The sequence below is a fragment of the Scyliorhinus canicula genome, chromosome 9, assembly GCF_902713615.1.
Source record: "Scyliorhinus canicula chromosome 9, sScyCan1.1, whole genome shotgun sequence".
Taxonomy (NCBI): domain Eukaryota; kingdom Metazoa; phylum Chordata; class Chondrichthyes; order Carcharhiniformes; family Scyliorhinidae; genus Scyliorhinus; species Scyliorhinus canicula.
In genome coordinates, this window is record NC_052154.1 from 31,794,526 (window position 1) to 31,821,739 (window position 27,214).

The window sequence follows — 27,214 nt, forward strand, 5'->3', positions numbered from 1 at the left end:
GCTTCTCCTAGATGCTGGATAAAGGATTAATTTTCCAAGAACTGGAATCTTGAGGTGCTTAATGGGAGTTAGGATTTCTTGGAGAAAAAGCATCTCTGGGCCAGAATTCCACTTTGTAAGGAGGTTTTGTGCAGTTCCAGGAAGGGGCATTCGTGTAATTTTTTTTTCGAGGTAGCAAGTTTCTGATGGTTTGTCTGATGGTTAGAAATTCCTCTAGCATGAGTCATGGCAAGTCATGGTCAACCTTGTCCATTTAAAAATAAAAATGATAATTTTTATAGAATAGTCCAGTTGATATACATATGTATTTATTTTCCTTCCCGTTTCAATCGGGATAGAACCAGACTCTTATGTTTGAAAAAATATTAAATCAGTCCAAACATCATATAAATTTGAAACAGTTTTGTGGTATATGTGTCTTGTATTTTTCCTCTAATGTGAGGACAAACACACATCCTGGATTCCCTTTATAATGTCTGATGATGAGTTTACTTAATCCAGATAGTTCTTGGTAATATTTCCCTTAAACAGGCTAGTAAATATGTTAAAATACCATGGATAAGAGTTTACCTTGAATGCATTAATCAGTGCACTAATTAGTACGCAGTGGAATTTAAGGTGGCAGAGGTTTTGGCCACGGTTGCAAATTGCGGGTGGAACATGTGTCACTCCAATAATAACGCTCAGTAGACATTAAAATTACTCACGGGGAGAATTGAGATGAGTAAGAATCAGAGTACAAAGTTGGTCTATATTGCTCTTGGGTAAGATAATGAAGGTTTCAACCTGCAAGATTTCTAAGAAACAGTTTAAATAAATGAAGAAGGCACTCGAGTGCATATCTCCACCATACTGTGTTAACTCAATGTTAAACTGCATTAAAATCCCAGGATCTTTGCTCAAGACTAAGCAGTTCTTCCTTGGGCCATACCTTATCTGTGAAATCCATCCATTAGCTTTTGAGCTATAAACCTTTATAGATAAACTGGGGTGAAAACATTACCTCCTCCTACCTTCTGTGGTGGGGGTAAGAAGAAAACAATAAAATGGATGTAGCCACTCATGTTTATTGCAATTAAGCAACTCTTTCTCGGAGACCCGCTTGGTGCTCTGTAACTGAAAACCGAAAAAAATAAATACTTTTATTAGGGGCTTCCATCTCACCGAGGAGGGTTCAGGCCCAGCCACATCCAACAACCTGCTCTGAAAACATTTTGACAGTTATGACAAATTCCATCACAGCACCTGCGACAATCCACAACACTCTAAATAAAACAACCTACAAAATTATTTTTAAAAGGTAAATTTGCCCCATCTCTCAATAGATCTCCCTTTTAAAAATCCCAGGATCCGAATCATCACCTTTGCCAAAATCTGACAAGTTCTTCATTTGCGCATACCCTCTTTGAGTACCAGGCTTGGTTGAAATCTGTCCATTAGTTTTTGAGATACAAACTGACGAAGAGGCGACAGCTTGATCTTCATCCACCTCCAGTAACAAAGTTAATGAAGAGACTGATATTGACTGACTTTGTGCAGGACTGAATATTGTGCCAACTCCAGCTTGCTATTTTACGTTGTGCATATGAAATGCAGTCACTCTTAGCCTTGATCCCTTTGTGATAAGCATTTTTTAAAAAATCAACCCAAAAATCCTTGTTTGGTAAAACCCCTTTTAAGGCCAATCGTAATGAATTCTGTCAGGATTGCAAAGGGGGGGGGATTAGAAATGAAAATTGAGAGATGCATTTGTATTGAAGTCTGCTCATTAGGTGCTTTCTTCTGACTCAAAGGATTGTGGGTCTAAGCCTCGCTTGAGAAACTCATGGACTGTAATTTAGCTGACACTTCAGTGCAGTACTGAGGGGGTGTGGAACTATTGAAGGTGATATCATTTGTAAGAAACAAGGTTCCACCTGGTGGTTGCAAAGGATCCCAAGGCACTACCTGAATAATGAAGTTCTCAAATGTTCTGGCCAACATCTATCCCTTAATCAATATCGTTGAAACATATTTTCTGGTCTGTCATGTATTTGAGACTGCTCCTGATGTTTATACTGGTTAATATGGTTGAAGGCAGATTTGTGGACTCAAGTTTTTAATGTGTTTGTGAATTAAGCGAGCTGGAAATGAGATGATTGTAGTGATGAGGCATGGCAGGTCAACACATTTATTCTGAGTTGTGGCCAGATACATGGTTCTGCTCAATGGCACTGACGTGTCCCAAAGCTATTATAAAATTAGCTTTAGTCGTGTAAATGGTGGGAGCTGGCTGGTCTCCTTGAATCCAAATTGAAACAAGGTGTAAAAACAGCCCTGTTTTACATTTAATTGTGTCTTATAACTTGAAAATATCAATGTTGACACTGCGTGCATGTAGTAAAAAAGCATTTCACCCAAAATTAATCTCCTGTAAGTAACCCTTGCAGCAAAAAGGAGGAAAATCTTATCCCATTAATGTGGGCTGTGTTGAAACCTCAGTCCCAGAGGTGAAGGCCAATGTCTAATCCATTAACTACATGCACTGCTGTCATTCAAGTAGGCGGCCAGTCAGCATAATCTCATCAGGCAATGGTTAATAAAGGTGGCCTTGCCAGCATTGCCCACATCCCAGGCTTGAGAAGAAATCGCCCCTTATCAATAGCTTAAAGAGCACAGCAAGGATTGTTACTCATCTGATGTAATGTTCAGCAATAAACACTCCGGTTCTTTCTGAATTTAGCATAACACATAGAATCCTGGCAGAGAGTTCCTGGAAATGTGATTTGTAAGGTACTTTCTTATGGAAAATTACAGAAATAAAATAAATTAGCTTATGCTTTTGTTCCTTTAGTTGTATCCATTTTCAGATAAGTGCTTCCAGGTTTTGAAGGCAATGTGATTTAGAGCTGTTTCCAATATTTAAGGACATTTTGCTCAAATGTTTGATTTATTTTTAGGGGTATGTAAACCATCACAAGACATTTTGTTCTTAGTTTAGGCTTGTACCTTTGCCTGAATTAGTGCTGCGAATCTGCGAAATGTGCATTAAAAAAAAAACTAAACTTGCATCTCTCCAGGGGTGGCACGGTGGCGCAATGGGACGGCGCTGAGGACCTGGGTTTGATCCCAGCGCTGAGTCACTGTCCGTGTGGAGTTTGCACCTTCTCCCTGTGTTTGCCTGGGTCTCAGACCCCCAACCCAAAATAATGTGCATGGAAAGTGGATTGGCCATGCTAAATTGCCCCTGGCAGTATGGTAGCACAGTGGTTAGCACTGTTGCTTCACCGCTCCAGGGTCTCGGGTTCAATGTCTGTGTCCGCACTGTCTGTGCGGAGTCTGCATGTTCTCCCCGTGTTTATGTGGGTTTCTTCCGGGCGCTCCGGATTCCTCCCACAAGTCCCGAAAGACGTGTTGTTCAGTAATTTGGGCATTCTGAATTCTCCCTCTCTGTACCCGAATAGGTGCCGGAGTGTGGTGACTAGGGGCTTTTCACAGTAACTTCATTGCAGCGATAATATAAGCCTACTTGTGACGATAAAGATTATTATTATTATTAAATTGGAGTACTCAAAATTTATAATAAAAAAAAAACTTGCTTCCCTCTTTTCCATTTGCAGTTTGGTTTTTTTGATCTTTATTTTTCTGCACAGGCCACATTCCCTGATAACAAAGACGCAGTTTTACTCTTTAAAACCTATTGATGGTTGTTATGTTAGATTCAGAAATTGGGGTAAACTTTCACAATGCAAAGTTAGCAAATGAATAGAAACAGTCCCTTGAGAATATAGAACTTGTATATCGCTGTAAAGAAAGAGTAATGTTGCTGGAGTTTATCATATTGCACTCAACAGGGCAAATGCAAGAAGATGACATTTCAAACTATCGCAATTCTATGGGAGAAAAGGATGCTGATTGGATGGCAAGTTGATACTGGTTGGCCTGAGCCTGGCCATGGAGAGTTCAATGTGTACCATCTACAAGATGCACTGCAGGAGCTCACCAAGGCTCCTCAGAGAGCACCTTCCAAACCAATGACTCAGGATGGTGAGTGACGTGGAGGCGAACATCCAGGTGATGGCGTCCGCATATGTTTGCCGCCCTTCTTCTTCCAGATGGCAGTAGTCATTGGTTTGGAAGGTGCTCCCTGAGGAGCCTTGGTGAGCTCCCGCAGTGCATCTTGTAGATGATACACACGGCTGCTACTGTTCATTGGTGGTGGAGGATGAATGTTTGTGGAAGGGGTGTCAATCAAGTGGACTGCTTTGTCCTGGATGGTGTCAAGCTTCTTGACTGTTGTTGGAACTGCACTCACCCGGGCAAGTGGAGAATATTTTCTCACACACTTGACTTGTGCCTTGTAGGTGATCAGGCTTTGGGAGTCAGGACGTGAGTTACTCGCCACAGGATTCCTAGCCTCTGACCTGTGCTTTTAGCCACTGTATTTATGTGGTCTAGTCCAGTGGTAACCCCCAGGGTATTGATAGTGGAGGATTCAGAGGATTCAGACCATATCCAACAAGATCCTCTCTTGTTGGATATGGTCATTGCCTGGCACTTGAATGACATGAATGTTACTTGCCACTTGTCAATCCAAGCCTGGACATTGTCCAGTTCTTGCTGCATTTGTATGCGAACTGCTTCAGTACCTGAGGAGTTGTGAATGGCGCTGAACATTGTGCGGTCATCAGCGAACATCCCCACTTTTGACCTTGTGATGGAAGGAAGGTCATTGATGAAGCAGCTGAAGATAGTTGGGCCCAGGATACTACCCTGAGAAACTCCGGATGTCCATGAGCTGAGATGATTAACCTCCAACCGCCACAACCATCTTTTTTTGTGCCAGGTATGATTCCAACCAGTGGAGGGTTTTCTGACTCCAGTTTTTCTGGGGTTCCTTGATGCCATAGTCGATCAAATGCTGCCTTGATGTCTAGGACAGTCACTCTCACCTCATTTCTGGAATTATGCTCTTTTGTCCATGTTTGATCCAAGGTGGAACCCAAATTGAGCGTCAATGAACAGGTTATTATTGCTGAGCAAATGCTGCTTGATGGTGCTGTGGATGTCCCTTTCCATCACTTTACTGATGATCAAGAGTAGATTGATGGGCCGGCAATTGGCCGGGTTGGATTGGCACCTTATTTTTCAGTATGCCTTGTGTTGCTCCTGGCATGCCCGCCTGCACTCTTCATTGAACTAGGGTTGGTCCCTGGCTTGGTGATGATGGTAGAGTGGGGGGACATGCCGGGCTATGCGGTTACAGATTGCGGTTGAGTACAATTCTTTGTACTTTGCTTTGTTAACTTTGTTTACAGTGTTTAAAGAGGTGATAATCGAGAATCATAGAATTTACAGTGCAGAAGGAGGGCATTCGACCCATCGTGTCTGCACCGGCTGTTTTTTGAAAGAGCACCCTACCCAAGCCCACACCTCCACCCTATCCCCATAACCCAGTCACCCCACCCAACACTAAGGGCAATTTTAGACACTAAGGACAATTTAGCATGGCCAATCCACCTAACCTGCACATCTTTGGGCTGTGGGAGAAAACCGGAGTACCCGTAGGAAACCCACGCACACACGGGGAGAACGTGCAGACTCCGCACAGACAATGACCCAAGCCGAGAATCGAACCTGGGACCCTGGAGCTGTGAAGCAATTGTGCTAACCACTATGCTACCGTGCTGCCCAGAAAATAAACCAAATCACAATTTTTCTCTCCAAGATGAACCTGGAGTAGAAGCTGCATTGCATTGGGCGTGGGGGGGAGGAGGGAAGGGGGGGCAAGGAGGGAAGGGGGGGAAAGAGGGAGGGGGGGGAAGGAGGGAAGGGGGGGAAAGAGGGAGGGGGGGGGGAAAAAGGGGGGGGGGAAAGGGGGGGGAAGGGAGGGGGGAGATACTGGGGCTTAGCAGATCCTGATGGGGATCAACCAGATCTAGTGTCAGAAAACTAAGCCATCTATAGTCCAGATATATTTATGTTCGTATCTTTTGAAATTGAGGGAATCAAGATGGGAGCTATGCCAAGGGTAGTGGCCAGGTTTGAGACATTTAATCTACTTCTTGGGGTAGTAGAATTAAAGGTTTACAGATGCAGAGGTATCAGCATGAATTTACGGCTTAGGGAACTTTTGAGTTTGAAAATCAATGGACTTATAAGTAACCCGGAGGAGAGTTTCTGTCTAGGGGCTGACATTGAAAGGAGTGGAGTTAGATGGGGGAACCGGAATGTGGATGGCGAGCAATTTAAGGACATGTTTGGAGATGTCCTTGCTTGTGACTGGGAATACAGGCACCACGCTGAGGCTAAGTGGGTGGCAGAGAATATGGATAGCAGAATTTATATAAAGGGGAGCGGTTTAGTGACAGTAGGAGAGTGCAGACTGAGATGGGGAATCTGATTACCTGGGATGAACTGCTGATGCCTGTACTGAGGGATGAGCAAAGGTTGTATCCTCCAGACAACAGGACGTGAAGGGCAGGCATAAGTACGGGGCTACAAACCTTAAGAAGTGGGATGTCTGAAAGGCCTATATGAGCTGTGTGTATAAAAGCTTGTAAGTAAGCAGTTGTTTTTAATGTCAGTTTGGTTGTGATAGAAACAACACCACAGTATAAATGTTGAGGTTGATTTTACCCTTACTCATCTGGTAGGACGGGAGAAAAGAGCAGCAATTTATCAGCTCAAATCTTGACCACTTTGGACTGTTAGACGTTAAACTTGTAGTTGTTCAATCTGAAAGCAAGTGCAGGCCTCGTACATCCATGTGAACTGGGGATCTATTATGTGAATAAGGCCACAATTTTAACTGGTGCTGTGGAATGAGGCTGCTGTGTCTGTCCTGCTGCAGATCAGCAGCTGGTCTGAAGACAGGAAAGAAAGTTAACACTAAAACCTTTGTTGGGCCTGGAGTGCGCCCCCTGTGGGTTCATCAGGAGAGTTACAAATCTCCTTGTTCCATGTTCCCCCCAGCAAGACTCTGCCAAAACCCACTCCCTACCACTTGCCCAATCCTTGCCACCTGGAATACACTGCCCGACCTCCAGGTCCATTCCAGCTGGGAGGTAGATGTCACTCAAAGGAGGACTGACAGTTAAAAATTTCCACGGCCTTCTGCTGCCTCTCCTGGATAGAAAATCGACTCGACAGAGTGAGTTCCTGCCGGAAAAATAAAATTTCGCTCCCATTGTGGTGTTTTTTCCAACACTAAGCCGCAGCTGGTAATGTACTCCGGAAAGTGACTCTCCATTCTCCCCCATGACTAGGTTCCTCTGATGTCTCAGTGAGATTTCCAGTCAGAAGGTGCATCATACACACCATGTCGGCACTAAATCAAGCTTCCAACAGGAAATTGTGTATGGTACATGGAACTTTAAAGAGGATGCAAGAATACAAAGAAATGGGGGAAATATTCATTCAAGATGTGAAGTTGCTAAATCTGATTTAATTGATTAAAAGTATGCTTTTTATGAGGTGGCTTCAAGATATCACCCAATTGTTGTTCATTATTGGGTTACAAATACATTTTCTTCCACCAGGCCACACGGGTCGTTTAATCAAAGCGCTGCTGGGAACCAGTATTCTCTTTCTCTGTGCACATGGAGCTTTTCAAATCGCTCTCTATGTTTTGGCGGATGAAGATTTGTTGGGGAATAACTGTAAGTACAAATCAATATTCATTTTTCCCCCGTTGGTAATGGACTGTGATATGCAGGTCTTCCATGTGACTGTAAAGAAATATTCTCGCTGCAAACAGCCAGGCGTACGTTTTTAAAAACAATGTTTGGAGAATTTCCAGCTCTATTTTTCGCCTGGTGACCCACGGGCTGACATTCAAAAATGAAAGAGGCAGCGGTCTTTTGGCCTTCGATAGGCTTTTAAAAACAGCTTTATTTGATCCTGACCCCATCTGGAGTAGAGTCTCAATCTTTGCTATCCGCAGTATTGTGCCCAAGTAACGATTCTTCATCGTCAGACACAACAGCATTGTTGGTAGGTCTTTACCAATGGAGGACAGTTCAACCACAGTGAGCAGAAGCATAGAGCCAGGTAATGTCTCCCCCATATCTCTAGCTAGAGAGCCCTATGGCTCTAAGAAATTTAGAGTGAAAGTCCAAGAGAGGAGGAGCAAGGCAGGGAGGGATGAGAAAGTTTGAATCAATTGGAAGCAGATTTCCGGGTGATACAGTATTCCATCCACTCAGTTACACCCACTATTGTTCTCAGGAACTCACTCTCTTTATCAAGGGAATACCTGGGAATGACTTGAATATTAACTTTACTTTTTCTTTAATTTCCAAGTAAGATTTTGATCAGATTTCTGAGTAACTCTTGACTGTCTCAGTATAATGCTGTTCATTCCAACAATGTGCAACCACCAATACGCCTCAATGTATCCATTTAATCAGCAACGGTTTTCCTGGTGACTGTAAATACTTAGCAATGGTTCAAACAATATGGTTCAAATTAGCCGAACCATTAAAACCAAGATTATGAAATGAAATGAAATGAATGAAAAATGAAATGAAATAGGATAATGAAATAAATCCCTATTGTAAACATTCCCCAGTCATTCAAGTCATTCCCCAGATAAGAAATTGTGTTGCTGGCAGGGCTCTTTTGAGGACACACAAATTCTCCAATCATAATGCTGATTAACTCAAATTAATTTTTAAACCAGAGGTTAATTGTGATATTTTTGAAAATTGTCTGACAACTTTAAAAATTGTAAATCATACTAATAGTTTCAATAAGTCTATCCAGTTATTAACTTGAACCATTCTCGCTAGGGGATTTGTTTCTAAATTTCTGGATTTAACTGAGACAATGGGCGGGGGCAATGATATTCTGACTGGGCAAAGGAGAGGAAAGGTAGGTCCTGATCACTGTTGGTAACTCCTACTGGATACCAATCAATTGATGGCAATGGCTTGTGTGGTCAAATACCTTGCTGAAATTCACTGTTACTCCTCAGTCATGATAAACAGTCTGGAGTTGCCTGTCACCCATTAATAATGCTCCAACAATGGGTGAATGCCTTGGAAGGGGAGAAAATAAAAGCGAATAAATTAATCCTATCTAATCATAAATCATATGTAACTATTTCAGTAAAGACCTTTTTGGAAGTTATGATCTGCAAAAGACACTTCCTGTTTTTCCCCTGCATCCGGCACTGTCACATATGAACCCTATTTTCACAAGAACTTTGTGTAGCAATAAACTACGCTGACTTGGTCAATAATTTCCTTTTACCATTATGCTTTAGTAATATTATTTGAATTCTGTTATGTTGAAATGATCTTATTTATCCTCTGCGGCAGATTCACAGTGCACAATTGAACAACTGTATATTTAACAAGCTTGGTGCGTGCAAAGTTGCTCTGTCGTCCATAAAGCATCTTCATGACTCAGTGGCAGCACTCTTGTCTCTGAATCAACAGGTCATGAGTTCATGTAGCCCCATTCCACAGACTTGAGCACATAATTTAGGCTGACCGTGCAGTGCTGCCTGAGAGAGTGTGACCTTGCCTGAGGTGCTGTCTCTCAGGTGAGACACTCATGATCTGCCCTCTCGATGGATGTAAGCATTCCTGTTACATTTTTGAAAACGGCTTTCATTTATATTATATGTACATTTTCCCTATTGTAAACATTCCCCAGTCATTCAAGTCATTCCCCAGATAAGAAATTGTGTTGCTGGCAGGGCTCTTTTGAGGACACACAAATTCTCCAATCATAATGCTGACAGTTTATAAATCTGGTGCATTGTGTGCGCTTCCTGTCGGAGCCACACATATTTCCTTTAACACTTTCCTTCCCACATCTTCTGACTCACCATGAGCAAAACCCAAGGGAGATCACCGTGAGGGAATCCACGGTGTAACACCTGCAGAAAGTATGCAAAATGTACAAGACTTATCTATTAGCAGCATCAGTTGAGGTTTTCATACAGGCTCAGTTCTCAAAAGGAAGCGTCATTGTGTTGACAATTAGGGAATATTTTGTACCACTTCAGATTTTTTTAATGTGATGATTTGGTTTTTGTTCTTTAGATTCATTTGTAAATCACAATATAATGGTTGATGTGAATTGAAGGAGAATTCTTTGCAATGTGGGCGTTTCAGGCAAGGCTGGCATTTATTGTCCATCCGTAGGTGGTGGTGGGCTGCCTTAAATTACTGCAGCCCGTGTGGTTAAGGTGATGGCGAGGTTCTGTAAAGTACATAGTTACGAGATTTTGACCCAGCAACGATAGCTGTCTATGCCAAGGTTGGGTGGTGCAGGGCGAATCTGGAGGTGATGGTGTTCCCATAACTGCAGTCAATGGATGTTTCAACTGGTTTAACAATAACTTCCTTCACCCTATCTTTATTCCATGCACATTTTACAAAACAATGCTGCTCCTTTTAATTAGTGCGTACTTTGCACAACATACCTGTATTTTGTTATTTTGGAAAATGATCAAACAATGTCACCCTGATGTGTGGAACCATTTGGCCCATTTTAACCAAACTTGCCGTGTTTGGAATGCCTAAATGTTTTTCGCTGTTTCGAGAGTTAAATACAGGAAAGTATAGTTACTATTTATTTTACTTTATCTTAGGTACTATTTAAATTGCTGCAGAAATATGCCCTAACTTCTGCTGGAGTTGCAGTTGAGATAGATTGCCACTCCACTCGAAGCTACATACTCGGAGGTCCAGGTGATCCTGACTCGCCCCGACCTTACGACGCAGGCTAGGCTTGATCTGTGTAGTGTAGTGCGCTCCCGGGGCCTATAGTCGAAGGGAGCTCAGTCGCAGGTAAGTGAGCCAGGCCCCATTTTCATGCGCCACTAGCTGCAGTAAATTTAGCGTGGCCAATAAACCTACCCTGCACATATTTGGGTTTTGGGGGGGGAGACCCACACAGATACGGGGAGAATGTGAAAAATCCGCATGGACAGTGACCCAGGACCAGGATCGAACCCGGATCCTTGGCACCCATGAGGCAACAGTGCTAACCACTGCGCCAGCATGCTGCCCCTCCCAAGTCCAGCCAAGTTTAAACGTCTTTCACAAGCCTGGGAGATGGTAGGTTTTGATGGCATGTTGGCAGGATTTAATATGGGGTGTCGTGCGATGGAGGGGGGAGTGGGCTTGGGGAAGAGAGTCAGGCCTGGGGGTGGCGTAGTCGGACCATGGTGGGGGTGGGTGTTGAGAGTTGGTTGGGCCGGGGGTGGGGAGTCGGTATTTCCATGGGGAATGGTGGGGGGCTGCTGGTAGTGGGGAGTGGGGGGAGTTATCGGGTGAGATTGGTACAATAGTTACCAAAAGCTACAAGTGGTTTTAAATCTTGTAACATTTTCTGGGTAACTATTGATGTAACACATTTGGAACCATCGCATTTTTGGATGTTTCCCAGCGCAGGATGATTACCCAAAGGAAAATTAAAGTTCCCAGGCAATTGCTGTGCAATCCTTACCTGGGAACCTCTGGGCAGGGTGGTGTCCCTCAGTGCATCTTTGGGGCACCCCTAATTATACTGCCTGGAGTCGGAGGTAATGGATAATTGTTGCAGAAATCATCACCAATGTTGATGATCAGATCAAAAGTTGATAAAATAATTTTTGAAAACTTGAGGGAAGAACTATTGTAACAATAAATTGAAGGAAATTAAATTAGATAAATTAATACAAAATCCACGAACAATGAGAGTAAAGATGTCATTTAGATTGAAAATGATGACATTTGGATAAAATGTGAAGAAATTGGCTTAGGGATTGGAAACCCAGACTCCAAACGAATTTGACCTGAATTTATTTACGGTATAAAACCAGCCATGTATTCCCACTCCAGAGGCTGAAAGCTATTTTATCTGATTGTTTGCACCTTAGCCTAAATTTCTGAATTCCTTTTATTGTCTATAATCTATTATCCAATCAGCTGCTGAATTCATGAAACCACATTTTCTTTGTCATTCGTAGAATCCAGTAAAAACCTATTTAAGTAATCAGATTCTGAATGGATGACACGATACTGACTGACTCAAGTTTTGAGATTAACATGGAAGGCTATGTGAAGAAAAACGCAGTCACATTTAATTTTTTGTGATACAGATGTGGAAGTGATAGAACAATGGGTGATAACTTTGCATAGTATGCCTGTAAACTAGGCACAAATTGCAAACACAAGGAAATTCCTAGCTTTTTCCTGAATTCAGGTGGATCATATCATTGACATGCCAAAGAAGAGATAATTTTGTTTGAACTGGTTGACTGGAGAAGTAGGGGTGAGAGTTCTTTCTCATATTGCCACATATTGCACAATTTCGACTTCCAGAGAGAAATGACCAGAGAACACAAGGAGCAAAAGGTGAAGAATCAACATTAACAGAGGAGGTGGTGAAAGAAGAAATGAAGATGAACTTGTGTTTATATAAGGGTTGTTCATGACCTCAGGATGTTCCCAAGTCTTATTGTAATGAGGGGGGAGCAGCAAATTTGTACACAGCCAGGACCCACACCAGATGTCAGAGTGTCACAATTATTAAATGCCTGGGAATGTCTCCAGCCAGCATTGACAATTCTATTCTTTGTGAAAACAATGATCAAACACTCCTGTGCCAACAGGACTCTCCGGCAAAATCACCTTGAAGTTCTCACAAAGGGTTATCCGAAAGGTTAGCATTTCTTTCTGTTTTACACCTAACGTGCCAGACCAGGCCAGCCCATCATGTTAGCTTTTTACTCTCTAGATTTGTTTCTTTTCGGAGAAAATATATCACACAAAACCCTAACAATGCATAAATCCTTGTTTGAAAACATTGCTTCATGACAATAAATATGGTGAATACACAAAGGTCAGTACTTCAAAAAGTAATTCATTGTGTGAAGCAGCTCCAGATGTTGCAGTATAATAAGAGGCGATATAAAGGTGAGTATTACAGTATGAGAATTAAAAACACCATTATTTCTCCAATTCAATGCTCGACCTTTCATGAACAATTTGTCAGTAGTTGCTGAAGAGGCTACAATGGGAAGTTCTGAAACTCAAATGTAACTCCCACTGTCCAAACACAGCGGCAAATATTCTGGGGTATCATTGACAGTAATGGCAGGGAAGACAACAGCTTAGACTGCCACTCCCTACTAAGTACAGAAGACAGAAAATGATCAAAAGCAGTAATCATTGCATTCTTAGTCTATTTTTTTCTTGAAATTGCACTGCTGTTACTAAATATATGCATAACAATTTGACATGAACATTTTTTTTGCAATCTTTATGGCGTTCATAGAGCCACTGTGATGTGCTCAATTGCATAGGCTTGCTCGTTCAGGTGATGAATGCCAGATATGGCCAAAAGCCCTGTCAGTTGAGGCTTGATACCCGAGGCACCTTGCCTTCAAATATATTTGCTTTGGCTAAGTAATAATGCTTTCACTTCTGAGGCAGAAGATCTGGGATTTAAGCCCCCTCCAGAGACTTCAGCATGTAATCCAAGTTGACTAATAGTGAAATAAGGTGCAGTTATCCTGAAAAGACATTGAACTGCAACCCCACTAGCCCACTCAGGTGAATGCAAAATATCCCATGGCACTATTTGAAGCAGAGCGGGGGTGGGGGGTGGGGGGGGGGGGGGGGGGGGTTCTTCAAGCATCTTAGCTAACGTTTATTCAATTAGCACCACCAAAAGCAGATTGCCTCGATATTTATCTGGTTACTTCTCTGCAGTGACCCATGGCGCGAGAGGCAGAACCTGGCGAGATCTGGGAATTGCAGGAGGCAATCCCAGGAAGGAGTGATGAACAGAAATGTTGCTGGAAAGAATGAAATAGTTTGCTGAATAAGAGTACATTTATTATCCGACCTGGGGTGCTGGCCAGCAAACACAATTCTCCTCAATGAGATGGGAATTCCTTTGAGCATGTTTTTGGAGATGAAATGGGTATGCAGCGTGTGACACCTACTCCCCCTCCGACCAGGATACCTATGGGTGGTCCACTATTGGACCTTTAATCTCATTATCATCAGGCTCCTGCCTGCAAAGGCCTCAGGGGCATTGCAAGATGGATATCTGACTGTTTGCCTCTCCAGCAGCAATGGTGAGGCCCAATGTCTGAGAGGATGAGAACTGAAAAAGAACGATTGTGACATGGGACTGGCCCTCGGGAGCACCGTGAAGCTAGCTGCACATCGAGCGTTTACATTAAACCTTCCTTTTTGTGGCTGCAATTGCCCACACCTAGAAAACCTGGGTACAGCAGACCCAATACCTACTTGGCTTGAAGCTGGTTGCCAGTCCCTTTGTTTACTCAAGAAAGGAGCCTGGTGCCTATTTCAGTTGGACACCTGAAAAATGATCGGAAAGAATGGTGAGTTGAATGTCTTTGTGGTGTATTCTGCATGGGGGTTATTGGTCTCTGGAAGTAGTCCTGAAACGTATGCAATCAGGTCCAACTTTTACCTACGTGGCACTCTTTCCATGATAATCAACATTCAGTGACCCAATTTTGAAAGTTTGTGTTGGGTGAGAACAAATTGGACTTTGGCTGTGAATTTCCCTTGCAGTTGAATAATCAAAGCAGCAAATAAGGTCTCGGCTTGGCTGTTGAAATACTTATTTGGCGAAGATCTAAAGGTATTCAGAATCGTTTCATCATACCCAGGAAGAATCACTATTTTCAGACGAGGAGAGGGTTAAATTGGAAAATACCATCACAATGGAAGTGGAAATGAAGGTTATTTATTGGTCAATGGCTATGTACAGTGGTGCTTTTATATACATTGGTACAACTATGTACAATTATACATAGGTATACCTAAACGCATATCACCACAAGTATGTTTTCATCCTTGTTCCCCATGCATATCGAGTTTGATAGTTTCAACATGTTCCAACCTGTACACCGAGAGATCTAGGTGTACAGGTCCACAGGTCACTGAAAGGGGCAACACAGGTGGAGAAGGTGGTCAAGAAGGCATATGGCATGCTTGCCTTCATTGGCCGGGGTATTGAGTATAAAAATTGGCAAGTCATGTTGCAGCTGTATAGAACCTTAGGTAGACCACACTTGGAGTATAGTGTTCAATTCTGGTCGCCACACTACCAGAAGGATGTGGAGGCTTCAGAGAGGGTGCAGAAGAGATTTACCAGGATGTTGCTTGGTATGGAGGGTATAAGCTATGAGGAGACAGGGCCGGCTCAAGGCACCGGCAACTCGGGCAGTTGCCCGGGGCGCCATGTGCCGGGGGGCGCCAGAGACTCGGGTCCCGCGCATGCGCAGTTGGGCCGGTGCCAACCAGCGCATGCGTGGTGGCCGCCCTCCCCCAAGGCGCCCCCGCTCGGTCCGCCCCCCCCCCCCCCGGTCCGCCCCGCTCGATCCACCCCCCCCCCCCCGGTCCGCCCCGCTCGGTCCGCCCCCCCGCTCAGTCCGCTCCCCCCCGCCCCCCCCTCGGGTCCGCCCCCCCTCGGGTCCGCCCTCCCCGCCCCCCCCTCGGGTCCGCCCTCCCCCGCCCCCCCTCGGGTCCGCCCTCCCCCGCCCCCCCCTCGGATCCGCCCTCCCCCGCCCCCCTCGGGCCCGCCCTCCCCTCGGGTCCGCCCCCCCCGCCCCCCCCCTCGGGTCCGCCCCCCGCCCCCCTCGGGTCCGCCCCCCCCTTGGGTCCGCCCCCGCCCCTCGGCCCCCCCCGCCCCTCGGCCCCGCCCCCCCGCCCCTCGGCCCCCCCCCCAAGGGCGCCGAAGTTCAGCTTGCCCGGGGCGCCAGCAACCCTAGGGCCGGCGCTGTGAGGAGAGGTTGAATAAACTCGGTTTGTTCTCACTGGAACGACAGAGGTTGAGGGGCGACTTGATAGAGGTCTGCAAAATTATGAGGGGCATAGACAAGAGTGGATGGTCAGAGACTTTTTTCCAGGGTGGAGGGGTCAATTACTAGGGGGCAGAGGTTTAAGGTGCGAGGGGCAAAGTTTAGAGGAGATGTACGAGGCAAGTGTTTTACACAGAGGGTAGTGGGTGCCTGGGACCCACTACCGGAGGAGGTGGTGGAAGCAGGGACGATAGTGATGTTTAAGGGGCATCTGGACAAATAATAATAATAATAATAATCGCTTATTGTCACAAGTAGGCTTCAATTAAGTTACTGTGAAAATCCCCTAGTCGCCACATGAATACATGAATAGGATGGGAATAGAGGGATATGGACTCCGGAAGTGTAGAAGATTTTAGTTTAGACGGGCAGCATGGTCGGCACAGGCTTGGAGGGCCGAAGGGCCTGTTCCTGTGCTGTACTTTTCTTTGTTCTTTGTTCATTAAATGTGTGTCCTTCACTAATATTACTGATCTAATTTGATAGCAATTCAATATTTTTCTTGGTCTAGGAATTAAGACTGTTGATTTTGGGAAGGAAAATATCTTATTTGTTGGAAATGTTGGAAAAAGTGATCTGACTCCGATGTGGAAGAAAATACTAAGCCCTCGGTGGTGAGTGTAGTGTGAGATAACAGCAGTGATTAATTCCTATGAGCATACCCTTGCAATGTTTTCTCATAAATAAAACACATTTTGGTGCACCAGGTGACATTTTAATTCTCAGCACATTTGGTCGAAGGTCATACAGACTGCTGAATGAGATGTTATTTTGTGCTGCAGTTTTCATTTTGCTGAATGGAAATGGTATTGATGAATTCAGCGTAGCCATTGAGTGATCACAAGGGATTTCATTGTACAAAGTCAGCGGCAGGACATAATCCACCTGCAATACATCTGCGTCAACAGAGAATACCTGTCAGTAGCTTTTGATGATCAGGATGCCCTTCTTTGTCTTTAAGTTTGAGCCATTTTGTATTCCACTTCTTCTCTTTGGACCACCTTCCCGGTCCCTGTTCAGTTAGCCCATCATAGCTGCTCCTCTCCAACTCCATGCCACCCTCTAACTGCATCTCTTTATCCCATAATCTCCTTCTATTTGGGTATTCCCTACACCTTTGTTAATTCTCCTTTCAGAGGCTGAGTACATATTCCTTTCTTCTTCTGTGAAGCACCTCAGAAAGACTTTCTACCTTCAGGGCATCAGGGAGACATAAATTGTTTCTGTTGCATCAATACATTAAGTAATTTCCAGACCATTTCCGGTCCCCAGGACCAGCATGTGAGCAGGGAGTGTGCCCAGCCGCAGCTCCTGGAAGCTCAGTTTTCAGAGCTGGAACGTGGCTGGGACACTGTGGAACATCCACGAGTCTGAGTGCACCGTGGATAGCGCGTTTAGAGAAGTGGTCACGCCGCAGCTGAAGGGACATGAGGAAGGAAAGGAATGGGTGACCACCAGGCAGTCCAAGAGAAACGGGCAGGTAGTTGAAGAGTCCCCTGGGGTCCCATTAGCAAATTGGTATTCCATTTTGGAGGCTGGTTTCCCCAGGGAGTATGGATAGAACCAAGGCAGCCTGTCTGCTCTAGGCCTCCAAAGGAAGCCTTAGGCCTCCCATGAATCAGACTAACCCCATCCTGCGATTGTCAAAATATCCCTCCTTAGCTTTGTCCTCCAATCTTCCCTGCCTCGCCTCTCCCACCAACCCCCCAATTCACCGAACCCCCTCCCCCAAACCCACCACCCTTCATCACATGGTGCCATACAGGACAGATCCCACCATCATTGTTTTTATGAATTCTAACACCCAAGATGTGTAGGTTTTATGGATTGGCCATGATCAATGCGTGGGGTTACGGGGATAGGGTGGGGGAGTGGGCCTAGATATTGTGCTCTGTCGGTAGGTCTGTGCAGACTCAAGGGCCGAATGGCCTCCTTCTGCACTGTTGGGATTCTATGTATGAAAAATAAATCAAGTTTAACATATGGCAAGAAACAAAATGTGTTGGGATCAGTAGAATATGAAATCTTTATTGCAAATCGCAGCTTAAAGTCAACAAGTTTCCATGGCTTGCTTGCCCTGTAGCTCACCTCCATTACCTCATCTGTAACCTATTTCTTTTTGGAAATCTCTCTGTGGATCAGTAGTGTTTTGCACGTGTCTTTTCTTTTGAGCCAGGCCACATCTTTCCAGCTCTATTTTTGTGCAGCCAATTATGAGCTATTTAGAATTGCCGCAGTAAAGGACTTCTTACTTTTGAATGTTAACTTTTTCTGTGTTGTGTTTCAAGTTGCGCCGCCACCTGTTATCATCACCATGGCGTGTGCTTCGTTAGTTGATCTGAGCTGGGAGGGCAATCAAGTGACTACAATTGAACCTGACAGCTCTTGTGTTTGAAATGGGGTTGAATGTTCATGGCTCTTGCACTTGATCACTCCGCCATGACTCTCGCTGCAGGTCTGCATGAATGGCTATCAGATGAACACATTGTGAAGTTATTAGGTTCATATATAACATGTAACTGTCGATGAGCAAAATGTTGATGCCTTCAAGAGAAAGAGGGCAGAATTGATCTTGGGAGAAGCAGTACCAGGTGAAGGAAGCAGCTTTTGAGTAATGTTACCTTATTTGTACATGGTGCAGTTACTGATCACTTTTCTTCCTCCAAAATCTGAAGCGTCATTTTGCATAAACACAAGGTGCACTTCTGTCCATCGTGGTGTAGAATCTCTGTAATTGAAACATTAAATTTGTGCCTGCTTTATTCAGTTGATTCCATCTCATTTTTGCATGATACTGTTTGCTGTTTCACCTTATTCTCTCTCTTTTCCTTTTCTCCTATCTTTAAATTCCTGTGGTAACTTCCCTGACACCTCCTGCTTAAAACTCAAAAGGTCAGAAGGATTGTGTAGTCCCGCTTTCACGGTCTGTAATCGTACTGAAAGTCAGAATCAAACAAACTTTTGCCCTTCTGCTCCACGGGAGGTTTCTGTCCTCCCTGAGTTTGTCTTGGGGCGAGGCAGTGGTGTAGTGGTATTGACACTGGGCTGGTAATCCAGAGACTCCGGGGAACACTCTGGGGTCCCAGGTTCGAATCCCACCAAGCCAGCTGGTGTAATTTTAACTCAATTTAAAAAGATTCTAGAATTAACAGTCTAATAAAGAAACCATTGCCGATTGTCGGAAAGGCACATTTGGTTCACTAATGTCCTTTAAGGAAGGAAATCTGCAATCCTTACCACCTGGGTGGCACAGGGGTTGGCAATGCCGCCTCACAGCGTCAGGGACCCAGGTTCAATTCCAACCTTGGGTGACTGTGTGGAGTTTGCCCTTTCTCCCCGTGTCTGCCTGGGTTTCCTCCCAAAGTCCAAAGAGGTGCCGGTTAGGTGAATTGGCTAAGCTAAATTGTCCCTTGTTGTCCAAAGATGCACAGGTTGGGTAGGGTTATGGGATTATGGGGCGGGGAAGTGGGCCTAGGTACGGTGCTCTTGCTGAGGGTCGGTGCAGACTCAATGGGCTGAATGGCCTCCTTCTGCACTGTAGGAATTCTATGGTTCTATGGCTCCAGGGCCACAGAAATGACTCATAAATGCCCTTTGAAGTGGCCGAGGAAGACACACAGTTCAGAGCCAACTAGAGGTGGAAAATAAAGGCAGGTCGAGCCAGTGACACTCCCGTCCTATTGAAGAATAACAAAAAATTCCTGCATTGGCTGGGGTGGGATAACATGGGCAATGAAACCAATCCGATACCTAGTCCAAGTGACTTCTTCACGAATAAGGCTGGACAGTGAGAGGGAAATGGTCACCACTTTGTTATGGGGCTATCGGAAATCAAATTAAATACAAGAACACTGGCTTCTGGAACCTAAATCTGAAGTATGATGTAACATCAGCTAAAAACAAGTCAAGCCTGAAAGCATCATTTGCATTAGTGAAGAATAGAAACTGCACAACCTGTTTCCTCTTCGCCTACAACATAATTTAAATGAGTGAGGGGTTAATTCCTTTGTTCAGTTATTCTAATCCTGGGTTATCTGAAAATAGTTGATATTCTCCTGTAAATTGTTAATGAGATTATCATAACAATTGTTTAAAAATATTTAGGTAAGCCGAGGAAATGTAAAACATGCATTTCCATTTATGCTCTCAATTTATACAATAGCGATGTTTGGAAAATTGTCACCAATTTGGAAGACATTTACCAAGATTTCAAATTTCACTCGTAGCTAAGTTTAATAAATGGTGTGAGTATCTGTAAAAGCTTCCCAGGCACATATTTATAGGCTGACAGTATTAACAGTAACCTGAACTAATTTATAGATAACTTAGAGCTGGAGTTTTCTGCCTAATAACCGGAAGCATCAAGTACAGAGAGTGGCAAAGGGGTTAGCACTGCTGCCTCACAGCACCAGGGACCCGGGTTCAATTCCGGTCTAGGGTGAGTTTGCACGTCCTCTCCGGGTCTGTGTGGGTTTCCTCCGGGTGCTCCCGGTTTCCTCCCACAGTCCAAAGATGTGCAGGTTAGGTGGATTGGCCATGCTAAATTTCCCCTTAGGATGAGGGTGGGGGATTGGGCTGAGGTAGGCTGGTCTTTCCAAAGGTCAGTGCAGACCCCATGGTCTGAATGACCTCTTTCTGCACTGTAGGGATTCTATGAAAATGCAACCTATGAAATAACCAGAGTTTTTGACGTTACCAGGCATCGAAAAAGTGAGCTAATACGAATAATGTCGACAATGATGAGCAGAAACTGTGGACAGGATTTTCCAGCCATTCCCATCCGGTGTCCCACTGAAGACAACCACCCAGGGTGGGACTGGAAAACCATGGAAAATGCCGTAGACATCAGCAGGTCAGGAAGATCCCGGTGGCGCCCCATGGGGGGGCTGGAAAATTCTGCCTTATATATTTGCCATTGAACAAATGAGCAATGGTCTCTGAGAAGTGTCCAAAAAGGGCTCAAAGGTCAATGATGATGTGGTATAATTGTGAATTGTTTTATGCTGAAGGTACTGTCTAACGTTATGGACAAGGGCTACTGATTGTAACAGTCTTCCCTTTTCTGTTGCAGGCAGCACATGGGAAACCCTGTCCAGGCACATTGGAGTTACCAGGTACAACAATTTTCATAAGAAATGACAAGAATATAATTTTAAATGTATTTCATTGTAATTGTATGACTTTTAGATATTGTTACAAATTAATCTCAAAATATACAGCAAATTAATATATCTTTTTAACAAGATGATCATGAGCTTTGTTTGGGCGGGAAAATCCCCGCGGGTGAAGAAGGCGATGCTTGAGAGGAACCGCAGCGAGGGAGGGCTGGCTTTGCCGAGTCTGATTAATTATTACTGGGCGGCCAATATCACTATGATAAGGAAGTGGATGGTGGGTACGGGGTCTATCTGGGAGCGGGTGGAGGCGGCTTCGTGCAGGGCAGCCCTGGTCACGGCTCCTCTACCGCTGCCGCCGGCCAGTTACTCCACCAGCCCGGTAGTGGTGGCGACCCTGCGGATATGGGGCCAGTGGAGGAGGCATGTGGGGGAGATGGGGGCGTCTGTCTGGGCGCCAATCTGCGACAACCATCGGTTTGCCCACGGGAGTATGGATGGGGGGTTTCGAGCATGGCGGCGGGCGGGGATGGGAAGGGTGGGCGATATGTTCCTGGAAGGGAGCTTTGCAAGTTTGAGGAACTTGGAGGAGAAATTTGGGCTGGTAAGGGGAAATTATTTTAGGTACCTACAGTTGTGGGATTTTGTCCGTAGACAGGTCCCATCCTTCCCACGCCTCCCGCCATTGGGCATCCAGGACAGAATAGTCTCTAGGGGGGAAGGAGGGGAGGGTAGAGTCTCTGATATTTATAAGGTGCTCATGAAGGAGGAAGGGTCCCTGACGGAGGAACTGAAACTCAAATGGGAGGAGGAGCTAGGCGGGGAAATGGAGGATGGGCTGTGGGCAGAAGCCCTGAGTAGGGTAAATTCGACCACAACATGTGCCAGGTTCGGCCTGATTCAATTTAAGGTCGTTCACCGGGCCCACATGACGGTGGCTCGGATGAGCAAATTCTTTGGGGTAGAGGACAAATGCGCTAGGTGCGCAGCAGGACCAGCGAACCATGTACACATGTTTTGGGCATGCCCCATGCTTAGGGGATACTGGGAGGGATTTGCGGGGATCATGTCCCGGGTGCTAAAAACAAGGGTGGCGATGGGTCCAAGGGTGGCAATTTTTGGGGTTTCGGAAGACCCAGGAGTCCAGGGTGAGAAAGAGACCAATGTTTTGGCCTTTGCTTCCCTGATAGCCCGGCGACGAATATTATTGGCATGGAGAGACTCAAAGCCCCCGAAGACTGAATTGTGGCTTACGGACATGTCAAGTTTCCTGGATACGGAAAAAATTAAGTTTGCCTTGAGGGGATCTGTACAGGGGTTCGCCCGAAGGTGGCAACCATTCATTGACTTCTTTGCGGGAGAGTGAGCGTCAGCGGGGGGGGGGGGGGGGGGGGGTGGGGGGGGGGGGGGGGGGGATGGGGGGGTATGGGGGGGGGATAATATGGGGGGGGGAGATATTGGGGGGGGAGAATATGGGGGGGGAATATGGGGGGGATATGGGGGGGAATATGGGGGGGGATATGGGGGGGGGAAGGATAGAGTAGAGTAGGAGGGATAAAATGGCGGGTAGTACCGGTGGGAGAGGAGCGGGCTTGTGCAGTATGTTACGACTGAAGTATTGAATGTACGTGGATGTTTGCACATTTTTGCCTTTTTTGCTTTCTGTTGATGTTTGTAACTGTTTACAATGCCAAAAAACTACCTCAATAAAATTGTTTGTTTTAAAAAAAAATTAATATGCATGGTGGTTAGCATAAATGCTTCACAGCTCCAGGGTCCCAGGTTCGATTCCCGGCTGGGTCACTGTCTGTGTGGAGTCTGCACGTCCTCCCCCTGTGTGCGTGGGTTTCCTCCGGGTGCTCCGGTTTCCTCCCACAGTCCAAAGATGTGCGGGTTAGGTGGATTGGCCATGCTAAATTGCCCGTAGTGTCCTAATAAATGTAAGGTTAAGGGGGGGGTTGTTGGGTTACGGGTATAGGGTGGATATGTGGGTTTGAGTAGGGTGATCATGGCTCGGCACAACATCGAGGGCCGAAGGGCCTGTTCTGTGCTGTACTGTTCTATGTTCTATGTTCTATGTACCTGGTGCTTTATTACCACAGAGGTCTATATATGTTAAATGTAATTTAACAAATATTTCATCATTCACTAAAAATGTGTAGATTGTTTGGGAATCAATTTTTAAAAAAGACTGACTTTATATTTGGTCTACCACTTGTGATATTTTAATGTTCTACGTTCTGTTACAGGGTACCAAATACAGTTATTTTTATTATGAATACCTGTACCAGGAAGCTTGCTATTGTTTTAATATACTTTTATAGCAGGTATCTAAAGGATTAACGCCAAGGGTTATTATGTTTTGGTCTGTAACCTTGAGCTCATCTTGGACTAAGTTATGTGTCTCCTAACGCTCACCAAGTCACGTTCACATTTCACCTCTGCCCACTGATTGGCTCCTAGTCTGGCAGTGCTTATATTTGAACACTTTCATCTTTGTTTTCAAATCCCTCCCTGGCCTTGCCACCCCCACTCCTTATCTCTGTTTCCTATTCCAGACCTACAACCCTCTAAGATCTCTGCGCACCTCCTGCACGTTCCTGATTTTCATTGCTCCACAATTGGCAGCTGTGTCTTCAGCTCTGGAATTATTTTTTCTAAACTTGTCAGCTCTCCAACTCTTGATCTTCCTTTTAAGATGCTCGTTAAAACCTGTCTCTTTTACCAGGTGGTCTCAACTTGCATGTGATAACATTTCTGTAAAATAATACGTTACTATTTTCCACTGAAGTCCAAATTGTTGTTTATCAGGGCACATACTTCACTGCCTGAAGAAATGCAAATCTAGCTCATACAACACGCCGTTGATTTAACAGAATGTGGAAAAAACCAGAAGATGAATGGTTTGTTTGTCATTCTCACACTTGGCCAGAAAAGAGTTCCAGCTTCGCAGTTTGTCCATAATTCTAATGGTTTATTGGAAAATCTGGGATAAGGAGAAGATAAATCCACTAGCATTATATTTTATTGGAGTTAAATCCAGAACTGGGCAATGGCCAAAACTGGCCCGAAGTGTTATTGGAATTAAATTCATTTTGTACAAGGGTCATATTTAATTGTCTGGAAGTACATACATATTTCCACTTTATGTGGGCAGCAGCATATTGTGTTCAATCATCTCTTCCTCATGCATGATTATGCCAAAGTGTAGCTTTAGTGAGAAGATACAGCTGTTGGCTATTTCCCAGTATATTTGATGCTTCAGGCGCAGTTTCTCAGCAGTGATCAATTTGTTTAAATGATGGGATTTGTGGTTGACTCCTTCATCAGCTCTGCTTGACTAAATATGTCTGTTTATTTGGATGGATTCAATTACAGAAGTGGTCAAGCTTTATGTTTGCACATGAAAAAAAAATGGCATTGCCAATTCAGGTTTGGGAGAAATAGGGCTGAATTTACGCGGTGCCGGATTCCCATGTCTCCTCCCAGCTTAAAAGCCAATGGATGGTGGTCGGGTTGAACTTGTTGAGAGGCATATCAGCTGCCCTGCAACCATAGGGTGGATGTGGGATTTCCACCCCGAGGACCAGCAAATCCTGCCTCCAAGAGCTGCCAGCCAATTAGAGGCAGGCAGCTCATCAGATGCCCAGCTGGTGGGTCACTGCGCAGGGGGCAGGGATGAGATTTGAGAGATGAACGGCGGAACAGTGGGTGGGGCAGCACAGTAGCATTGTGGTAAGCACAATTGCTTCACAGCTCCAGGGTCCCAGGTTCGATTCCTGGCTTGGGTCACTGTCTGTGCGGAGTCTGCACATTCTCCCCGTGTGTGCGTGGGTTTCCTCCGGGTGCTCCGGTTTCCTCCCACAGTCCAAAGATGTGCAGGTTAGGTGGATTAGCCATGCTAAATTGCCCTTAGTATCCAAAATTTCCTTTCGTGTTGGGTGGGGTTACTGGGTTGCGGGGATAGGGTGGAGATGTGGACCTTGGGTAGGGCGCTCTTTTCCAAGAGTCGGTGTAGACTCGATGGGCCGAATGGCCTCCTTCTGCACTGTAACTTCTATGAAATCTATAAAAACCTTGGGAAGTCCTCCAATGGAATCAAGAGGTCCAGTAAGGAGGAAACTTCCCTGCTTGCCACCAGCCCATGGAGGGAAACCTGCCAGGCATGCCACTTGGCATGGGAATCAACCTCTGCCAGCCAAATCCATCACAACGACAGGATGAGGCCCTTAGGTAGAAATGTTTTGCCCAATATAGGTTTGCAGCATCGTCCATGGACTTTGCTGATGTCTAGGACCTGCTTCGGAATCTCAGGATCTTCGCCGTAGGCTGGTAAGGATGTGGCGAGGAGGGTGGTGGAGGGAAGGTAGCGGTGTGAGAGAGAAAGCTCTTAGCAGGTGAACAAAGGTATTGGGAGGGGTGAAGCTGGTGGGGGAGGGAGTTTGGAGGAGGGAAGGAGAAAATGGGGATGAATAAGAGGGTAGGAATGAGTAAATGGGGAGGAAGGAGTGTAAGGGGGATAAAATGTCCAGGTGAATGTGCAAGGGAGGGGTTTATGGAGTCAATGACTTCCTCCCGGTGAATAAACTGAGGGTGGGCATGGTAGTCTGGAATGATGAGTGTGAGAGGGGGTAGTGGGAGCCGGTAGTGTGGGGGGATGAGGATATGGTAGTATTGGTAGTAGGAATGGCGATGGTTATTGTTGGGGCCATGGATATCGTGGGGCTTGCGGAGGAGTAGGTTGGAGAGGTCAATTTGAATGAGGAGGATTGAAGTGGGGGAAAGACAAGACTGAACATTATTTAGTGACAGTGAATATGTTTTCAGATAATACATTGACAGTGTTCACCCGTGCAAGTACTTGTGATCGCAATTTCTTGATGTTACATGGCCTACCTTCCAGGTGCTGCCCTGACATCCGCAGCAGGGGTGGACTCCAGCCTGTGGAGTTGTTGGGTCTGATGCCTTTGATGACTCCGGTGGCCATCCTCTGAAGAGCTGAGGGTCCTAGCTTACTTTGGCGCTCGACCGGTGAGCCAGCTCTTCCCTCTGCACTGATAGGAAGGAGTATAAGGGGGATACAACGTCCAGGTGAACATGCAAGGGAAGGGTTTGCGGAGTCAGTGACTGTCTGACAGGTTCACAGGCTGGGGGGATTTGTAGAAAGTGGACAACCTCTGAGAGTCCTGAGTGGGATGACCCCAGGGTGTCTAGCTGCTTCTCCTCCTCCCTTCGGGTGTCCAAGGGCCCCGGCCTGACTGCTTGAGGGTAAGAGGCACCTGAAGGGTCCCCCAATCCCCCTCGCGTTGCCACTGCACAAACTCATTCATGGCAACAGCGATAGAGTGCAGGTCTGCACACAACTCTGGCAGAAACTGGGTGTTCTGCTTGACCAGGGTTTCCATGGTGTCTGTCAACCTCCTCGTGGAGACCTTGATGTGTGGGCATCACTTCATCAGAGAGCAGGTGGACAGACTCATCCGACTCGCGTGCCACTCTGTTGAGGGCTTCAAGTGGTTCTGCCTGATGTTGCCCTGCCTGTTGCTGACTTTCCACCATGAGTTGGAAGGCCAATCCCAGATATCATCATCTGACTTGGAGCTCACAGATGTCTCTTCCACAGCTGTCCTCAGCTGAACTGCCTCCTCCTGCTGCAGACACGTGTCGGTGTGGCAACCACCAAATTGTGAGGCCCTTCTTGAACTCGCACTAGTACCCACTGAGGGTGTGTTCCAGAGCCGGTGGAAGGTACAAGTGAGCATTGTGATGCCGCCTCCTCCTCCTCTCTCCTCCCTCCCTTCGGCACCCGTAAGTGAGATCAGCTCTAAACTTTATGGTCATGCCACATCTGGCCATGAATGGTGGTGGACATTTAAACAACTCACTGGAGCAGGAGGCTCCATAAATATCCCCAGCCTCAATGATGGGTGTGCCTGGCACATCAATGCAAAAGATAAGGCTGAGGCATTTGCGGCAATCTCCAGCCAAAAATGCCAAGTGGATGATCCATCTCGGCCTCCTCCGGAGGTGCCCAGCTTCACAGCTGTCAGTCTTCAGTCAATTTGATTCACTCCGCATGGACTGCAGCGGTTCAAGAAGGCAGCTCACCACCACCTTCTCACGGACAGTTAGAAATGGCCAATGAATGCTGGCCTAGCCAGCGAAGCCCACATGTCTTAAATGAATAAAACAAATCTGTTTGGGATTGCCCTCACTTGATTCCATCCTTACCTATGTAAATGTATCTAGCATATCATTGCCGATGCCTTGTATTCCT

The 27,214-nt window shown here is 45.6% G+C and overlaps 1 protein-coding gene across 4 annotated transcripts in view; it reads left to right on the top strand.

The window, feature by feature from the left end:
• The window catches only part of piezo1 (piezo-type mechanosensitive ion channel component 1), a 359,497-nt gene that overhangs the window by 125,014 nt on the left and 207,269 nt on the right, over positions 1-27,214 (top strand). For all 4 annotated transcript variants that reach the window (XM_038806434.1, XM_038806438.1, XM_038806437.1 and 1 more), the window contains exons 3-4: positions 7,521-7,640; positions 20,895-20,937. In XM_038806434.1, coding sequence (XP_038662362.1) covers positions 7,521-7,640; positions 20,895-20,937 — 163 coding nt within the window. The remainder of the gene's footprint in view (positions 1-7,520; positions 7,641-20,894; positions 20,938-27,214) is intronic.